General features: G+C 37.8%; 1 protein-coding gene across 6 annotated transcripts in view; it reads right to left on the bottom strand.

Moving 5' to 3' along the window:
• Nucleotides 1-19,152, bottom strand: part of fra (neogenin protein frazzled) — a 535,028-nt gene that overhangs the window by 214,349 nt on the left and 301,527 nt on the right. For all 6 annotated transcript variants that reach the window (XM_090412604.1, XM_090412608.1, XM_090412609.1 and 3 more), the window contains exon 14: nt 8,131-8,325. In XM_090412604.1, the coding sequence (XP_090268730.1) occupies nt 8,131-8,325 (195 nt within the window). The remainder of the gene's footprint in view (nt 1-8,130; nt 8,326-19,152) is intronic.

Raw genomic sequence — 19,152 nt, 5'->3', positions numbered from 1 at the left:
TAAGTGAATAAAAAATCAAACTAAGTGAAAAATCTTTCAACGATTAGCTCTAATTCACAGTATATTAATAATAAGACATTACACCTTTTTACTACTTATGTGCTTACACTTGGATAAAGAATGAACAAGAATATAATTTCTTGGCAAGTTTAATTTAAATTGAAATCAAGTGAAAAAAACTTTATATATCTTATCTCTAATCCAGAGAATTTTAATAATCAGGTGATACACCTTTTTTTGCTACTTGAACATCAGAAATATATGACTTCTGCATTAATTCAAACTTGGTATCTCTTCTGGCTCACACTGATGTGGATCCTAAGTTTCTTACTGTTCTCTCCCTGCTCTCCTGGAGCATCTCTCTCTCTCTCTCTCTCTCTCTCTCTCTCTCTCTCTCTCTCTCTCGGGCACAGTTAATTATTTCCTTTATTTAAATAAATTATAATACCGGAATTAACTCACGTAAAATATTATTTATTAGTATAGTTTGCATCTGGGTATCATAGGCATCTTCAGTACAAGGTTGAACATGACAATTCCAAAAAGCGCCACCTTTAATCATTCCTATAATGATTGCAAATCAGGCTTGCATGATTATGATAGAAATTTTGCCAACTGAATATACTGAAAGTTCAAACAAGATCATACATAAATTCTTCTCAAAATGGGGAACAGTCAAAGATATGCACAAAGAGGAATGTCCACAAGAAAAGGTATGGAAATATGGAAAAATCATAATCTTCACAGCAGAAATGAAACAGCAAGTTCCCAACATAGTTTCTGGTACCGTCGACAGGGTGTAGCATAGAGGCAGCCTGCCTCATAGTGCAGCTTAATTAAGGGTGCTCGTCGAGCCATATTGAGGTAGGCACCATATTAGAGCAACAAGATATCTTACAATATCTGATGTAGATGCAACAGATTTATTTGAAGAATTAAAAATTTTCTCAAATATAACGCAAGAGAAAAGTGGTCCTCGCCAAATTTTATCATATATATTATTATTATTATTATTCAGGCCTCCATGGAGTCAAAAGACTCATCGTGGGAGGTCCTTTCTAAGAAACACAAGTTAATCAAGACTCATCAAGGGAGGTCCCTCCTAGGAAACACAAAATCTATCATACCACTCCTTAAACCGTTCTCCCTCTCACCACTCTATCAGGCAATGCATTCCATGGTTCAACCACCCTCCATGCAAAGAAACCACTCCTCACCCACTTTCTCACAGTTTCCTTTCGTAACTTCCAGGGATGGCCCCTTGTCATGACTCCTTCCCACTGTTCAACTACGCGAAAGAACTCCCCAGTGTCAACCCTGTAACCACCTCTCAACAGTTTAAAAGTCTTATGCATATCACCCCTCCTTCTTTTATCCACCAAACTCTGCAGTCCACATTCCCTCAGCCGATCCTCATAACTAACATTGTACAGTCCCGACACCATCTTTGTTAATTGCCTTTGTACCCTTTCCACAGTTAATTTATCCCCTTGAAATCCTGGGGACTAGATCTGAGAACAATAGTCTAAATGTGGTCTGATCAAAGTCTTATACAACAGAATGATAACCCTTTTATCTCTGCAGGTCAGTGTCCTTCTCATTATTGTATCAATCCCCTGTGTTGTCTTCACCACCTTTGCAATATGTATCCTGAATTTTAGGTTTCTATCAATTATCAACCCCAGATCTCTTGTCTCCCCTACTTCCTCCAGTTTAATTCCTCCCATACTCTATTCATCAATGTGTCCCAAACCTCAAGACCTTACATTTTACTGCATTAAACTGACACCCCATTCATTTGCCCATCTATCTAGCTTATTCAAATCCACTTGCAGGGCTACCACATCTGCACTATTACCAATAACTCTTCCCAGCTTCTCATCATCCCCAAACAACTGAATATCCCCCTGCAATCCACTGACAATATCATTGATATAAAGGTTAAACAATAAAGGTCCCAGTACTGAGCCATATGGGACCCCACTTGTAGAAATTTATTCCAACGTAATCACCGCCCTAAGGATATTGTTAACAATTCTTGTTAGTGTAGCAAGTACGGAAAGAAGTTTTTCCAAGTTGAAACTGATTAAAAATTATTTGTGAACAGCAATAACCCAAGAAAGATTGGTTGGTCTAGCAACTATATCGATAGATGCGGACATAGCTTATAATTCAAATTTAGAAGAGCTTAAAAACAGTTTTATTGTGCTATATCCCTGTAGAGCAAACATTTAATTAATATTATTATGTAATTGTTCTGCATTAATGTTTCTCTTGTAATAAAAAAACAAAATAGCAATTGAAGATTTTCTTATATTTTTGTCTTATAATCCATCAGGGGCGATATTTAATTGTTTGCCTCAGGACGCAATCTAATCTGGTGACGATCCTGATAGTTTCATAGGACAGGTTAAAGCTGTAGCAAACTACCCAGGAGTTAGAAGACAGTGTTTGCACTGTAGAGCCAACAACCATCTAGGCACAGAGTGTCCAAAAGCTAAATGCTTCGACTGTCTAAGAATGGGGCACATACCAGGTCAATGCCCTGCACCTTGTAGAAAATGTAGGTCCAATGCACATTAGATTAATAACTGTCTACATGAGATGTGCACTTAAAAAACTAAAGAGACCATCAAACTAATTGTTGCATCTGATGGAAATGCATCCTTTGCTGACACCAATTTCCCTGAACTAGAACAACAACTAGAGAAACAACTTGGAAGAAAAAAGTTTCATCTATCTAGCCTAGGCTAGACAGATGAAATCTGACAAATCCTAGATCTGACTCACCTAGGTGCTGTTACAAAAAAGAAAACTTCTACCCTAAATAGACATTTAACACAAGAAGTCGATATCTCACTAGAGGACATCTAGAGGGCAACACCTTCAATTCACGCATGGGCATGGATGTTTGTGGTTGTCCTTGGAAATACTAGTGGTGGTGGGTGGTGGTAAATGGCGTTGGTGTAGTTGGTGGATTGAGTGGTGGAGACAGAGTTGTAGAGCAGATGCCCTCCCTCAATAAGTCTTTGGACTCCCTGGGGATGTCTAATAATAATAATAATTTCATTTAAGCCAGCAGAAAAGTAAAAAGAAAACATAATGGGCTTCAAAAGTTGTTCTACTACAAGAAGAGCCGAAGAACAAAAATAAATAAATAAAAAAAAAGAAAGAAAAGAAATTAAACCATGTACCACTTCAAAGATTAGGAAAATAGCAAATGACAAAGAACAAGCTACAAAGAGCTTAAAAATAAAAGGTTCAAAATTCATTATTCATTAAGCATCTGTGTAGCTCAGTGGAGGTGGCATATGCCTTCCATGGCACTAAATTCCTGAAGAGAGCATCATAAGTTTGATTTTAGTTGCCAACTACAGGAATTTTTACTAAGACTTTTTTTGACTGGTTCCCAAGTTAAGTGATCTCTGGCACAGGCAGGTGGGTTTTTTCTCCCAGAAACTCAAGAAAATCGACTGTGGAGCCCACACTATTTTCAGACAGTAAACATGGTGTTAGGAGTAGGAACAAAGAAGTAGCTAGGGGAAGGCAGAGGGGGCAGTCTGCCCTGGGCGAAACTTTTAACCTTTTTGAACTTTTGCAGTTAATTCTAAAATACAGTCTCGAGAACTCATTTCCAAATATTGTAATATTACTGAATTTTCTTCACAATTGCTGTAAGTTGCTAGTTGTGAGAGGAGTTTTTCTAAATAAAACTGATTAAGAATTACCTACATTGCTATGAAATAGACTTTGCCGATGTCATCGATGATTTTGCTAACAGAAAAGCAAGAAAAATAACATTTTAGTATTTTGAAATTAAAGTTTTACTTAAAAAATAAACATAGTGTTTTCATTTATTTCCCTATACATAGTTTTTTTAACTTTTTATAGTATTTTTGGTGTGTATTGAGAGGGGTGGCAAACTCAGGGACAGCCCCGAGCAGCAAAAGTTCTAGCTACACCACTGAGTAGGGACCACGAGATGGTGGCACTTGTCAGTCACCTCTCTTCACCAATACCACGTATAATTAGTGATAGTCTTGGGCCAGCTATCTCTGATTGGCTATCAGTGGAGATTGAACTGCCACTCACTCTCCAAAAGTTAGACAGAGCTAAATTGGCCTCACCTGCTCCCTATATGGAAATAAAAGACATTAGCTGATTTTTTTTATTTTTAGAATTCATTATCAAAGAACTGGAAAGTGAAAAAGTACTTTCCAAAATAAATAAATAAATAAATAGCCACATTGAAAAAGCAAATAGGGGAGCCACATTTCCATTTAACAGGAGGCAAAGACTCAAAAAAAACAAATGGATAATTTTAAATGGGGAGAGGAAGAGATCACTGACCTCCTAAATACTAGTGTATTAGACTTTCCGATAGTATTCAAAAACATCAGGCAAATAGCTAAACAATTAAGAAACGAATGCTCTACATAAAAGTATACAAACAAATGTTAATAAAAACACCAATCTTTATATAATGGTCAGTACTGTTACATTAAACATTAGAGGTTTCAAGTCTAACTTAATACTATGTCTGGAAGCTGATGATACTCCATAACATTAACTTCCATTTCAACCAAATAGTACGTTTTTCTTGTGATCATGATGTTGGTGCTTTCTCAAAGAAATTTCTGCTAAGCTCATAGTGGTTAGGTTGTTGCTTTACCAGTGACCGGTGTTGCCTTATTAATTCATCCTTCTGGGTACCTTTTATAATCTACAATGTGATGTAGATGGATGCATCATTGCCATCAGCTGGGGATAGCAGGGAAAGACTTTTTGCCTTGTGAGAATCTATTCACCAAACAATCCCAGGGAACAAATGGCATTCATCTCAGCCTTAGAACTGTACCTACATGGCACATCCAACATCATTATGCTAGGGGATAGATAAAATCTCAGGAGGATGAGATCAGAGGATGTCCTCAGATAGGAAATATTGGAATTAGAGAATTAAAGATCTTCTACAGGAACATGAACCTTGCAGACATACGAAGGGAAAGAAATCCTGATGATATAAATGTTTACTTGGCTAGGTCCAATGGCCCAAGCTGTCCTGGACAGGACTTACATAACCACAAATTTGCAGAATTTGGTTAAAAATATAAGACATGTCAATTTAATAGAAGGTACTAACATCAGAGATCACAGAGTCATCCTATCAATCATTATTACTTGATTGATTAGTCATCACTAATCAATCACAACATTAACGATTAAATGACAACTGGTTCAGGTCCTTGGAGGATACCAGAGAACTTCCTGGAGATCTTTAAAGACTAACTAAAACCTATTAAGCACTGCCCCCTCCAATCTGGGAGGGAAAGGGCTTACAAACAAAGGCGAAGTTTCTGCACTCTATACAGAGAAATACATTGGTTTGTAAATGCTTAAATATATGGAAGTAACTGTCAAGACATTATAAGAGGAATCAATACACAAATACAGCTAAAAGAAAAGGAAAGTAGAAGAAACTGAACTTAAAGTTAGATTACATCTAAGAGCTGCAGACTCCTCCCAACCCCGCTGCTTTCTATAGCAGACAAAAGACAAAAATCAGGAAAGAAGAAAAGATAATCAGGAAAATCAGTTTCAATGATTAAGATCTCACAAGTACCGAGGACATTTTTTTAAAGCCTTTCTGTGCTCACTAAAAGCAGATTTTTTCAAATCCTCAGAAAACAGCAATCTTCTTAACTGGCCTAGTAAAGCCTCTTGCAGATCATCATTCTGTTTTAATGGCCAGACTTATAACATTGAAAGAAATAACTGCCTTCAAATTTTCATTCCCAATCCTAGACTTGATGGATTGAGAATGGAAATATACCATAGAATGTAGAAATTTATACTCTCAATACACTCAAAACAAGGATATCAAGCCACAGTACTAGTTAATGGAGACAAAACAGACAGTTTTTCCATCACCACAGGAGTCCTACAGAGAGATACTCTGGCCCCATATCTATTCATCATAGTGATTGACTATATTTTAAATTGATTCAAGTTAAATCTGGAATCCTCATCAAAGGCCCATATATACAGATGCACCTTGAAGACCTGAGCTTTGCAGATGATATAGTACTCATTGACTACAACATTACAGATACACCAAACCACTTCAACAGCCTTAGGAGAACCGCAGAAATATTTGGACTAAAAATAAACTCCCAAAAAACAAAGATATTAAAAAATCAGATAGATGACATCTAAGAGCACATCTATATAAATCAAAATGATCACCTTGGCGAAGTGGAGGACTTTGTATACCTAGGATCACACATCTCAGATTCCTTAACAGATATTAAGACAAGAAAACAGAAAGCACTCCAGTTCCACAGAAGTCTTAATAAAGTATGGAAGTCAAGCCTCATCTCAAAGCAGATGAAGAATCGTCTTTACAAGTGTACCAGCCAGTCTATCTTTCTGTATGGCTCCCAGATCTGGAACATCTCAACAAAAGCAGCAACCAATATTATAAATAGCTTTGGAACTACTTGTCTAAGAGATATGCTGGATTATTCCTGGCAAGATCACATTCCCAACTCTACTATATTAGATGAAACCCAGCAAGATCCTCTAGTCAGAACTGTTCAAAGAAACCAAATAAAATGGCTCACCACCAACTCAGACATCCACCCTTTGCATCTTTTGATGCTCTGGTCCTCTACTTCCCTACAGATGGAAAAAGAAAAAGAGGCAGACCCCTCAATATTGAAAATACATCAGCAATATTCTCCCCGTTTCTCCCCAACTCTCCGCATCAGAGATCAGTCAATTAGCATATAACAGAGAAACCTGGTTTTCCTTCACATCACAAGAACCTCCAAGTCATATCTTAGTGTACACAGACTACTTATTTGTTTTGATTGGTTTCCCTATTTATAACTGTAAAATTATAAATAAACAATGATGGTGATGACTCTCAATACAATATACTCCTAATCATAATCTTTTACAGCTTTTTAATACATGGAGACATCCTGGAAAAGTTTCTGGAGTGCTATGCAGTTCCCATTCCCTCCCACCACCACTGCTAAAACAAACAAAAAAAAAAAGAAAAAAAAGGAAGGAATCCATCACCAGCGGGAGGCCCATAGCAATAATGAACACCAATTATAAAATCTTTATGAACATTTTAAACATCAGAATTAAACACCATTTAAAAGAATTAGTTCAAAGCACACACATTTATAGGTTTCTCAGAAGAATTATTTAATTCAATTTATTTCTAATCAGAAATTTTATCTGTCGAATTAATCAGTGAAAGCTGCCCTGTGCACTATTATCAATAGACCTAAATAAAGCATTTGTCAGCATGCGGTATGAATATTTGCAACATAATTTAAAGTTCTGCAATATAAGCTTTCTACTCATCTGAGTCATAATGAAAATATACAAAAATAGGCTACACAAAAATGTTGTTCAATGGCTTCCTGTCTAATCCCATTCCAGTGTACAGAGGAGTCAAACAGGATGTTCTCTTAGTCCCATACTGTTTTCCCTGGCTGTATAACTATTAATGCAAAAAATTCATTCAATAATGAATTTTTTGTTCAACACTCCCCCTCTCCCAGAGGGTACATGTCAGGAATTTGATGATGGTGGTGATCAGTCTTTCTGATCAGCACTTTACTTTGGTCTATTTCTGTTTTCTTTCGCTTTCCTTTCTCTTATACCTAAACAAAAACATTCCCTTCATGAAAATTATGTAAGATAATTCTCATCTATACTAATTCTTATGTATAACACTTAATTACTTAACCTTCTTCTGAGTATATATCTTGTTACACCTGTTAACCTAAATACAAAATGAAAAGTCACTTGTATAGTCTCATATTTTCATGATAGGATGATTTACTGCATGAAATTGCATGATTCCATTGCACTAATTCTAGCTAAAAGTGTGGTATTTGTGTGTGTGTGTGTATGTGTGTGTGTGTGTGTGTGTGTGTATGTGTGTGTGTGTGTGTGTGTGTGGTATTGTTATGAAAACATACATTTATGCTATCTCAGGCAAAAGACCCATCCCCCCTCAATTCTTCCTTGTTCTTGTCCAACAATTTTGAAAAACACTGCCTCATGATATATTCAATAATTTTTCACTTTGAAAACCATAATACATACGCAAATGTTCAACAGTGTAGTAACGTTGCTTTCCATCCAACACCTTTGTGTAAACATCAGGAAATCCAATTCCCCAGCCAATAGTGTATCCTCTAATCATTATATTCTGATTCCTTGGGGGTGTCCAGCTTACAAAAATGGAATTTGCTGAAGGACGAGCTCGCAATGAACTAGGCTGGTCAGGAACCCTAGACTCTAAAAAATAAATGGAAAGAAAAAAGCTTAATTAAGATATATATAGAGATAGACAAGATTGAAGCAAACTTCAGCTAACCATTTATTTAATTTTATTTATTTTTCCATTTAATAAAAATATTTTTCAAACGTGTACTAAATTCAATGAATAGCTTATAAAATTGCTTAGTGTATGTGTGTGTGTGTGTGTGTGTATATATATAGATGATGAATTATTGACTCGGTTGAAATACATATTGTGAAAAGAGTTGAATGACTTAAACCTAGAGTTAGGTAAAAGGGGGTTTAATAGTAAAACACAACTAGTTTCGGCTTATAACAGCCTTCATCAGGTGACATTATAAAAGAAAAAAACACTAAACACTGAAGGTTAAAAAAACTATGAACAACATAGAGTCTCTATACATAATTAGTATGAAAACTTTGTAGTTGTATTTAAAGCTGTTCTTTCGTTTGTTGTACTGTTAGGAGAGTGCATGCTTGCAGCATCACGTGAACGCCAGTACATGATTACAGCTGAATGACTATCTGGGAGGTTGTAGCTCAAGTTATTATTTAGATGTTCAGGGTTGAGGATGATTTCCCTATATTCTATGATTTTTCTCTCCAATTCATCATGGCAATGAAAAATATTAGTAGATCTGTCCCAGCGGCCTGTATGATTTGGGGTTTCATCATTAGGATTAGCCGAGAAAAGGATATGGCTTGATAAGGCACTGGCTCGCTGTCTCTAGTAAGCAATGTCCCTCATGTGTTCCTCCATGCATAATTCAATAGATTTGTCTGTCTGGCCAAAATAAGGAATATCACAATCACACCAAATTTTGTACACGCCAGGAAATTTAAGATGATGATGACATAGTTTTGGGTGGCTTATTAAGGAGCGGATTTTTGGAAGTAGAGTGAACTCTATACACACACACACACACACACACACACACACACACACACACACACACACACACACACACACACAGTGGTACCTTGGATTGCGAGTAACTTGGTCTGCAAGTGTTTCGCAAGACGAGCAAAAATTTTTAATAAATTTTAACTTGATAAACGAGCGACGTCTTGCAATACGAGTACTGTATTACCTATACGTTTTGTCTGCCGAGCGTCATGTGATCACAAGCTGTTCGGAATTGTGGGTAATCATCTCGCATGCTCAGTCTCGGTCGGCATACCTCATTCGTATAGTCAACATTCGTGCTAGCGTTGTGACCACGTGTGTGTGCATAAAGCATTTTTTATTTTGTGTCCAAAATGTAGTGACTGTTCTTATATATATATATAAGAACAGATACACACACACACACACACACACACACATACATATATACACACGCAGTGGTACCTTGGATTGCGAGTAACTTGGTCTGCAAGTGTTTCGCAAGACGAGCAAAAATGTTTAATAAATTTTAACTTGATAAACGAGCAACGTCTTGCAATACGAGTACTGTATTACCTACACGCTTTGTCTGCCGAGTGTCATGTGATTACAAGCTGTTCGGAATTGTGGGTGATCGTCTCACATGTGCAGTCTCGGTCGGCATACCTCATTCGTATAGTCAACATTCATGCTAGCGTTGTGACCATGTGTGTGTGCGTAAAGCATTTTTTTATTTTGTGTCCAACCCTTTTCTTCAGAAAAGGGTTGAAAGAAGTGACATCCATAGTGTTGTGAGGCACGGAGAGGCTGCGAGTTCAGATGCAAAGGCAGCTATGGCATTCGTTGCCTAGTTTCAGAAGCTCATGGTTTCCGAGGGTTACCTGCCGCAGCAAGTTTTTAATTGCGATGAGACAGATAGCAGTGATTCCCTTTAGTTACAATGAAAGTCGTCCTACCTAATACAATTAATTGTATTAGGTAGGACATTACATTAATTACATTACAATTAATAAATTCGATTACTCCATGTATTTTGAATTAATCATTTTTATATGAATATTTTTGAGTTTTGGAACGAATCATCTGAGTTTCTATTATTTCTAATGGGGAAATTCGCTTTGATATACGAGTGCTTTGGATTACGAGCATGTTTCCGGAATGAATTATGCTCACAAACCAAGGTACCACTGTATATATATCCACATACACACTTGTGAAAACTACATAAAGTTCATCATCATCAAATTCCTGCCATGTACCCTCAAGAGGTGTACAGGATATGACAGTACTACATGAAAAATTAACATCATTACTAACTTTCTATCTACAATTTTCCTCCAAATCAGTCTGTTACTTGTCAAGACTCCAACATTATCAGATCTTACATTTCTATCGTCTAACGCACTTTGTACCATATCAATCCACCTATATCTTGGTCTCCCTCTGGGTCGTTTTCCTGCCAACCTGGCATAGAACACTTGTTTTGCTAATACTTTGCTACATAAAGTTAAATGATGTATATATTTCATATGGTTGGCCACGTAGTTAGCATGTCTGCTCTCCATTCAAGAGGCTGCGGGTTCGAATCCTGCCGTGGGCATGGATGTTTGTGATTGTATGTGAAAATACTAGTGGTAGTGTTTGGAAGTAGATGGTGTTGGTGTAGATGATGGTAACTGTGGTTCGTTATAGTTAGTGGAGACAGAGAATTGTAGAGTAGGTGTCCTCCCTCGATGAGTCTTTGGACTCCCTGGAGGTGTCATGTAATAATAATAATAATAATAATAATAATAATAACATAATGATCACCCTTTGCTTGCTCACTAAACCAAGTTGTCTAAACATTTCTTTGTCTCCATCCTTCTGGCCTGTAGCAACAACCAAACAAATATTTCATTCTATCAGCCTTTACTTCACACCATACTGCTTCAAACTCCCACTACTCTTTTTTTCTTTGCATCTCAACCTTGTGTGGACATAATTCCCCTGCCATCATCAGCAGCACTCCACCTCCCATCCTCATGAAAAACATCGGTCCATTTCTTTTCCATTCAATATATCATTCTTATCCAATCATGTATCACTTATTTTAATTATTTGCAGGCATATAAACTCAACGCAACAATTCAATTTACCTTGTCAGTGGATTGCAAGTGGATATTCAGTTGTTTGCAGATGATGTGAAGCTGGGAAGGATTATTAGTAATAGTGCAGATGCTGCAGCCCTGCAAGAAGATTTGAATAAGCTAGATAGATGTGCAAATGAATGGGGGGGGGTGTCGGTTTAATGCAGCAAAATGCAAGGTCTTGAGGTTTGGGAAACATTGATGGGACACTGCATACTCTATGGGAGGAGTTATACTGGAGGAAGTAGGGGAGACAAGAGATCTGGGGTTGATGATTGATAGAAACCTGAAATTTAGGGAACATATTGCAAAGGTGGTGAAGATAACACAGAGTATTGCTGCAATAATGAGAAGGACACAGACCTGCAGAGATAAAACCGTTATCATTCCGTTGTATAAGACCTTGATCAGACCACACTTGGATTATTTTTCTCAGATTTGGTACCCAGGATTTGAAGGGGATAAATTAACTGTGGAAAGGGTACAAAGGCAGATAACAAAGATGGTTTCAGGACTGTACGATGATAGTTATGAGGATCGGCAGAGGGAATGTGGATTGCAGAGTTTGGTGGATAGAAGAAGGAGAGGTGATATGATTGAGACTTTTAAACTGTTGAGAGGTGGTTACATGGTTGACACTGGGGAGTTCTTTCGCTTGGTCGAACAGCAGGAAGGAGTGATGACAAGAGGCCATCCCTGGAAGTTACGAAAGGAAACTGTGAGCAAGAGGGTGAGGAGTGGTTTCTTTGCATGGAGGGTGGTTGAACCATGGAATGCATTGCCTGATGGAGTGGTGAGAGTGAGAACGATCAATGAGTGTTCAAGGAGTGGTATGATAGATGTGTTTCTTAGGGGGGGGACCTCCTGTCAGAGGAGGTCCCCCCCCTGAGTCTTGATAGACTTTGTGTTTCTTAGGAAGGACCTCCCACGATGAGTCTTTTGACTACATGGAGGCCTGAATAATAATAATCATTATTATTATTATTATTATTAGGCATACATTATTATTATTATAAGGCAAACAGCAACACACCTGGCTGATAACTATAGTAACAGCAGGGAGGCCTGTTGTTGTGTGCCTTTGACCACCTTATAAAGTATAACAATTCATTTCTTGGACTATAATCAATCCTATTCATGCTGCCCTCATCTATGACTTCTCCACCCTTGTTCTTGTCCAATATACTCCCCCTCCCAGACTCAATGAGTCCACATATATTCTCGACAGTTCCATTCTTATGGTGACATCCCAATATATGTATTCATTACTGCTTTCAGAATTCACTCTCCTTACACTGGATCTCCCTGACCTACACGGCTCACTCCATTTCCTGTTCAACTTCCATTCCTGTTCTCACATTACCGTCTCCATTCACATCAGTCTCACCTAGTTCCCCCCCCCTCAACTATTTACATCATCTCTGACTTCTGATGATACCGTGTTTGCATCAATTATTATACTTCTGGCAGCAGCCTTTCCAGACGACTCACATCAAAACAATTCGGATATAGTACATTACTATTAACAGTTCCATTCATCCTTAAACTCATCCCATACATTCACAAAGTGCACTCCTATCTCTTCACACATTTCTACTAACATTCCATTCAAGATCTCTGCTTTCTACCGCAACTCATAATTGTCATACTAGGGCAACACACACAAACTACTCTTTGTACCACTCTATTGTCTTTCACTCCCCAGGCATTCCCCCTATACCAAACAAAATCATTCATTCCAGCCATTAACTTCCTTGCCTACTTACTTCTCATATCCAGCATCTAAATTACCCTATTCATCCTCCCTACTGGAAAACAGACCTTGTGCACCCTCTCATCCACCAAGCCTTTTATAATAGTATTATTATTATTATTCAGGCTTCCATGGAGTCAAAAGACTCATCATGGGAGGTCCTTTCTAAGAAACACAAGTCTATCAAGACTCATCAAGGGAGGTCCCTCCTAGGAAACACAAAAATCTATCACACCACTCCTTAAATGCATTGACCATTCTCACTCTCACCACTCCATTAGGCAATGCATTCCATGGTTCAACCACCCTCCATGCAAAGAAACCACTCCTCACCAACTTTCTCACAGTTTCCTTTCGTAACTTCCAGGGGTGGTCCCTTGTCATGACTCCTTCCCACTGTTCAACTAAGCGAAAGAACTCCCCAGTGTCAACCCTGTAACCACCTCTCAACAGTTTAAAAGTCTTAATCATATCACCCCCTCCTTCTTTTATTGACCAAACTCTACAGTCCACATTCCCTCAGCCGATCCTCATAACTAACATTGTACCGTCCCGACACCATCTTTGTTAATCGCCTTTGTACCCTTTCCGAAGTTAATTTATCCCCTTGAAATCCTGGGGACCAGATCTGAGAACAATAGTCTAAATGTGGTCTGATCAAAGTCATATACAACAGAATGATAACCCTTTTATCTCTGCAGGTCAGCGTCCTTCTCATTATTGCAGCAATCCTCTGCAAAAATGAGTCCCTTACTTGTCTCCCTTACTTCCTCAAGTTTAACTCCTCCCATACTCTATGGTTCATCAATGTGTCCCAAACCTCAAGACCTTACATTTTGCTGCATTAAACTGACACCCCATTCATTTGCCCATCTATCTAGCTTATACCGCATCTGCACTATTACCAATAACCCTTCCCAGCTTTGCATCATCTGAACATCCCCTTGCAATCCATGGACAATCTCATTGATATAAAGGTTAAACAATATAGGTCCCAGTACTGAGCCCTGTGGAACCCCACTTGTAACCTTCTGCTTCTCTGATATTGCTCCACCATACACAACTCTCTGATACCTATTGGACAGCCAATCCTGAATCCAGTTGACCAATCTAGCATCAGATCCATGTGCTACAACTTGAATATCAGCTCATCATGTGGCACCCTGCCACATGATCAGCTGCCAAATGCCTTTGCTAAGTCTAGGAAAATGGCAGTATATGCCTTTCCCTCGTCTAATGCTCTTGTAACTTTATTATAAAAATCTATCATATTGCTAAAACAAGAGCAACCCTTCACAAATGATGATTGATGATTGACTCTCACAGGACTTTAAGAACTACCGAAGACACACAAACCGGCCTATAATTAGGCACTTCCAGTCTGCTATCGCCCTTATGCAATGGCACTATCTTACCTTCCTTCCATTCCATGGGCACCTTTCCCGCAGCCAGACTTTCATCAAAAAGCCAGGTCAAAGACACTGTCAGTTCCCTAGTACATTCTCTCAAAACTCGTGGTGAAATACTATCCATTCCAATAGCTTTACTGATATCCAGAGTACTCGATATTTGGAACACACACTCTCCTCCTGCACCTCGAACCTGCCCTATCCCTGTAGTATTAAAATTTACTCCTCCAGGATGAAATACTCCAATAAAGTGTTCATTGAACAATTCCACTATGTCCTCTGCATCAGTCACTCTATTCCCATTTTTATCCCACAATGTCATTCTTCCACAGTCATTTCTCCTCGTACTGTCTACATAGCTAAAACATTCCCTAAGATTTTCCATGGATCTAAGGGCTAATCTATTCTCATATTCCAATTTCGCCTTCCTTACAATACTAGTCACTCTCCTGGCCTGTGTCTTATATTCTTCATGCATCTTCTCTTCACCTGTCTCCTTATATCTCTTCCATAGCCTCTTTTTCGCATGCAGTTCCTGTTTAATATTGTTTGTCATCCACTTTAATCCAGATTGTGTCCTCTTCTTCACTCATGGAATAGAGCATACCATTGCTGCTAACAAATATTCCTTCACAATTTCCCAAGCACTAATGATATCCTGGCCTTCCAATTCCTCTCTCCATGAAACTTTCGCAAGTTGATGTGTAAGACTATTATAATCACCTACCTTATAATTCCACATATGTTCCCATCTCTTTGATACTCCTGCATGTTTATCCATCTTCCAAGTCAAAACCACATGGTCACTTTCTCCAACTGGTGGGAGAGATGTCATCTCAGTTATTATCAACTCTTCTGATGCTATGACCAAATCCAAAACTCTTGAACCTCTCGTTCCTTCTATTACATGTTGCCCAAGACATTTGTCCCTCAAGAATTCTAGAAATTCCATTCCCTTATTGCTACATTCATCTTCCTCTCCCCAATTTATACTGCTGTAGTTAAAATCTCCTATAACAATCATTCTTCTTGCACTTGCCAAGCTCAAATGCCTAAACATCTCCTGGTCCCCACCCTCTGTGCTCCTTGGTTTGTAGCAACATCCCACTAAATATCCGTCTTGCCTATTTCTACCTCACACCATATGCTTTCAAAATCATTGGTGTCCAGCCTTTCAAAGCATCCACTCTTAGAGGACATAGGTCGTCCCTTATCATAAGCAGTACTCCACCACCACACTTTCCCTTCCTATCCTGCTGAAAAATGCTGTACCTAGTAACTTCTGGTCCTATTATTATATCATCTTCTGTCAACCACGTTTCACTGATCCCAATAATCTTTGGCCAGGCTGATACTATCAGTCTCACCAATTCCTCTCCCTCATTCCGAATACTCCTGGCATTAGTATAAAGCATAAAAATACCTTCTCCATATTCTATCACAATATGGAGAAGGCATTTTTACTCTTGAGTCATTGGTTACTTGTTTTTTTTCCCCAATCTTTCATTTTATTCCTTTCCACTCTTCCATTTGTATCCACCATAGATCTAATTTCATTTTGTATCTGCCTCATAATGCAATAGTGGCTTATGCACTGTTAAGAGATCCACTTAAAATGCAGTCTACTGAGACTAATTGGTTAATTACTTGTTGTAATCCATCAGAATTAGTGTTGTCAGTTCCAGAGAGAGAGAGAGTTTATATAATAGCTTTGATATTTGTAAATGAATATCATTGATAATAATTAGTGCTTCCATCAGTTTCATCCATTCTTTGGTTGGAAAACAGCCTGGATTGAACTGAATCATAATTAGAAGCATCTTTAAAGGGCTTTTTCAATTAAAAGTGAATTAGCCAATGCCATTCAGTACCTAGATTTTTCTTCTCAGAAACTCAGGTTTGTTCTCCCACAAAATTGGCTAGATGGCATGCAACTGCATTAAGACATTGTGTTTAGGGCTAAATGAAGAGCACAAGATTGCATAATAGTCAAGCATTTAATCAAATGAGGATTGAAATCACTCATTCCAGCAAAAATCAATTCGGTTATTCAGTATGCATTTGTATCAGAAGACTGGAAATAGTCATTAATAATTTCTGCTCTTCTAAAAAACTGAGAATCGTGGAAATCATTGTATTTCTCCCTCTCATAATGCCAAATGGCTGAGAGTGACTGGAATGGAAAATGGAAGTCCAGAGTAAAGTAAACATAATAAGGGCTATGGTCTGTGGTCTGGGTGTGCACACAGTACACTCTGGTATCCTAGTGGATAGATAGAAAACATGTATAAATTCATTGCTATTAGAAAAGATTTCAGTATTTCTTTCAGCTGTCTCAAAGTCTAAAAGAAATCTAGATTGTGAAAAATCAAGCTTCAGAAATGAATATTCAAGTCAGAGTGATTAACAGATAATTTGGGTAACAATAAATACGGCAAATGAATGCAACAGAATGAGGCAAGGGACTTTGAGACAAGCAACAGGATATTAAAAAGAGAGGCTTTCAAATTTAAATAGCAGAGGATCTAAATCTTAGTGAAGGACACTAAGTGTACAGAGGATTTGAAATTGGAAGTGATCACTATTTAGTCTTGAGCAGAATAAAATAAAATTTCATATTGAAAAGAAGAACATGTAAGAAAGTTTTACAGTGAATAAAAGTTGAGCTGCTCTCAGATGTGAACTGTAGATTAAATACACAAAGATTATTGAAGAAAAAAGGGGACCAATCGTTCGATGCTGTTGGCACACTCTCCCTCGATGAGTCCTTGGACTCCCTGGCGGTGTCAAATAATAATAATAATAATAATAATAATAATAATAACAATATAATAATAATAATTGAAAGAGTTTCAGCACAGGAACCACTGGAAATTCAGTGGCAAGCCTTGAAAAACACACTGACTGATTCAGCCAGAGAGGCATGTGGTGAGGTTGTCTGCAAGGATAGAAAAATAAGAACTCCATGATGGAGACAGGAAGTTAGAGAGGCAGCGAAGGAAAAGAAGAAAGCATATCAAAAGTTTCTGGCAAATAAATCAGCTTGTGCTCTTTGAGAATACAGAGACAAATGTAAGAAAGCTAAACACTGTGTAAAACTAGCTAAACAAAAGTCATGGGAAGACTTTGGTAAGAACATAGAAAATAAATATCAAGAAAGCGGCAAGATATTCTGGAGATTGCTGAAGAAGATCAAAAATGGAGAAAAGAGTGCTGTGAAAGGAATTGCAGATGATAAAGGTGACATGAAAACTGGAGAAAACGATATCTTCGAAGTATGGAGTAATTACTTCGAAAAATTGCTAAATGAAACAATCAGTGACAGCATAGTGGTAAAAAACACTGACCAGGCATTCAATCAGGAATACACATCCATACTTGAAGTACAAAAAAGCCATCAAAGGCTTGAAATGTGAAAAAGCAGCAGCAGTAGATGATATTCGACCAGAAATGCTCAAGTATGGAGGTATAAAACTCTTATAGTGGCTGCACTGCATAGTTCAGAAGGCCTGGAAAGAGGGACGAATTCCAGATGATTGGAGTAGAGCTAATAGTACCCATATATAAAAAGGAAAATAAAACTGAATGCAGGAATTACAGAGATATTTCTCTACTAAGTGTTCTTGGTAAGGGTAAGATTTATGCCAGTATACTTGAGAAATGGTTGAGAAGGATTGTGGAAGAGAAGTTTGGTGAAGAACAAACTGGATTCAGGGCAAATACAGGCTGTCAGGATCAGATTTTCACTTTACAACAAAAAGTCATCAGAATATAATCTGTATTCAAGTTTTGTAGATCTGGAAAAAGCATATGACAAGGTGCCAAGAGAGAAGCTATTCAAAACGCTGCAGTTGTATGCTGTCAGTGGGGCATTATATCAAGCAATACTTAGTCTTTATTTGAGTTGTAAGTTAGCAGTTAGAATTGAAGGAAGTACAGGAAGATGGTTTAATCTTAAATCTGGTGTCAGACAAAGATGCACATTATCCCCTCTGTTATTCGTCATCTATAAGGATCGCATCATGAATGAAAGTGGTATTAAACCTGATATCAAAATTGGAGATGTTAATGCCAGCTCTTTGATTTATGCGGATGATGTTATACTTCTAAATAAATACACTACAAGACTGCAAGATTCTGACTAAATTGAATAACTATTGTAATAGATATGGTATGAAGGTCAGCAATAACAAGACAAAGAAATGAAAATAGGCAGAAGAAGCATTGAAAATGTTGCACCCTTAGATTAGAAAAGGCCTAAATTTGATTCTCATCATGATGGGAAGAATCTTTATATGGACTTTTTCAATTGAAGGTGAGTTAACCGATCTCATATGGAGGTAGCAGGGTTTTTTCTCCAGGAAACTCGGGATTTTCATCTTACATATAGACAAATGGGCCTTTCAGAACACATGCAATTTACAGGCAAAAAATACTTGCTGTGGTGTCGGTGGTGGTTGTGAGCAGTAGATGGCATTGATGTGGGTGATTGGTAGTAGAGGTTCTATGTAGTAGTGGAGACGAAGAGTTGTACAGTAAGTGTCCTCCCGCGATGAGTCTTCGGACTCCTTGGAGGTGTCGCAAATAATAATAATAATAATAAAAATATCAACTGCATTGTGAATGGAGAACTTATAGAATAAGTAAAAC

The sequence above is a fragment of the Typopeltis vanoorti genome, chromosome 23 (assembly GCF_054136105.1).
Source record: "Typopeltis vanoorti isolate ZY-2024b chromosome 23, IOZ_Tvanoo_1.0, whole genome shotgun sequence".
NCBI lineage: Eukaryota > Metazoa > Arthropoda > Arachnida > Uropygi > Thelyphonidae > Typopeltis > Typopeltis vanoorti.
The sequence above is the reverse complement of the archived record's forward strand: the minus strand, read 5'-3'. Positions and strand labels throughout refer to the sequence as shown.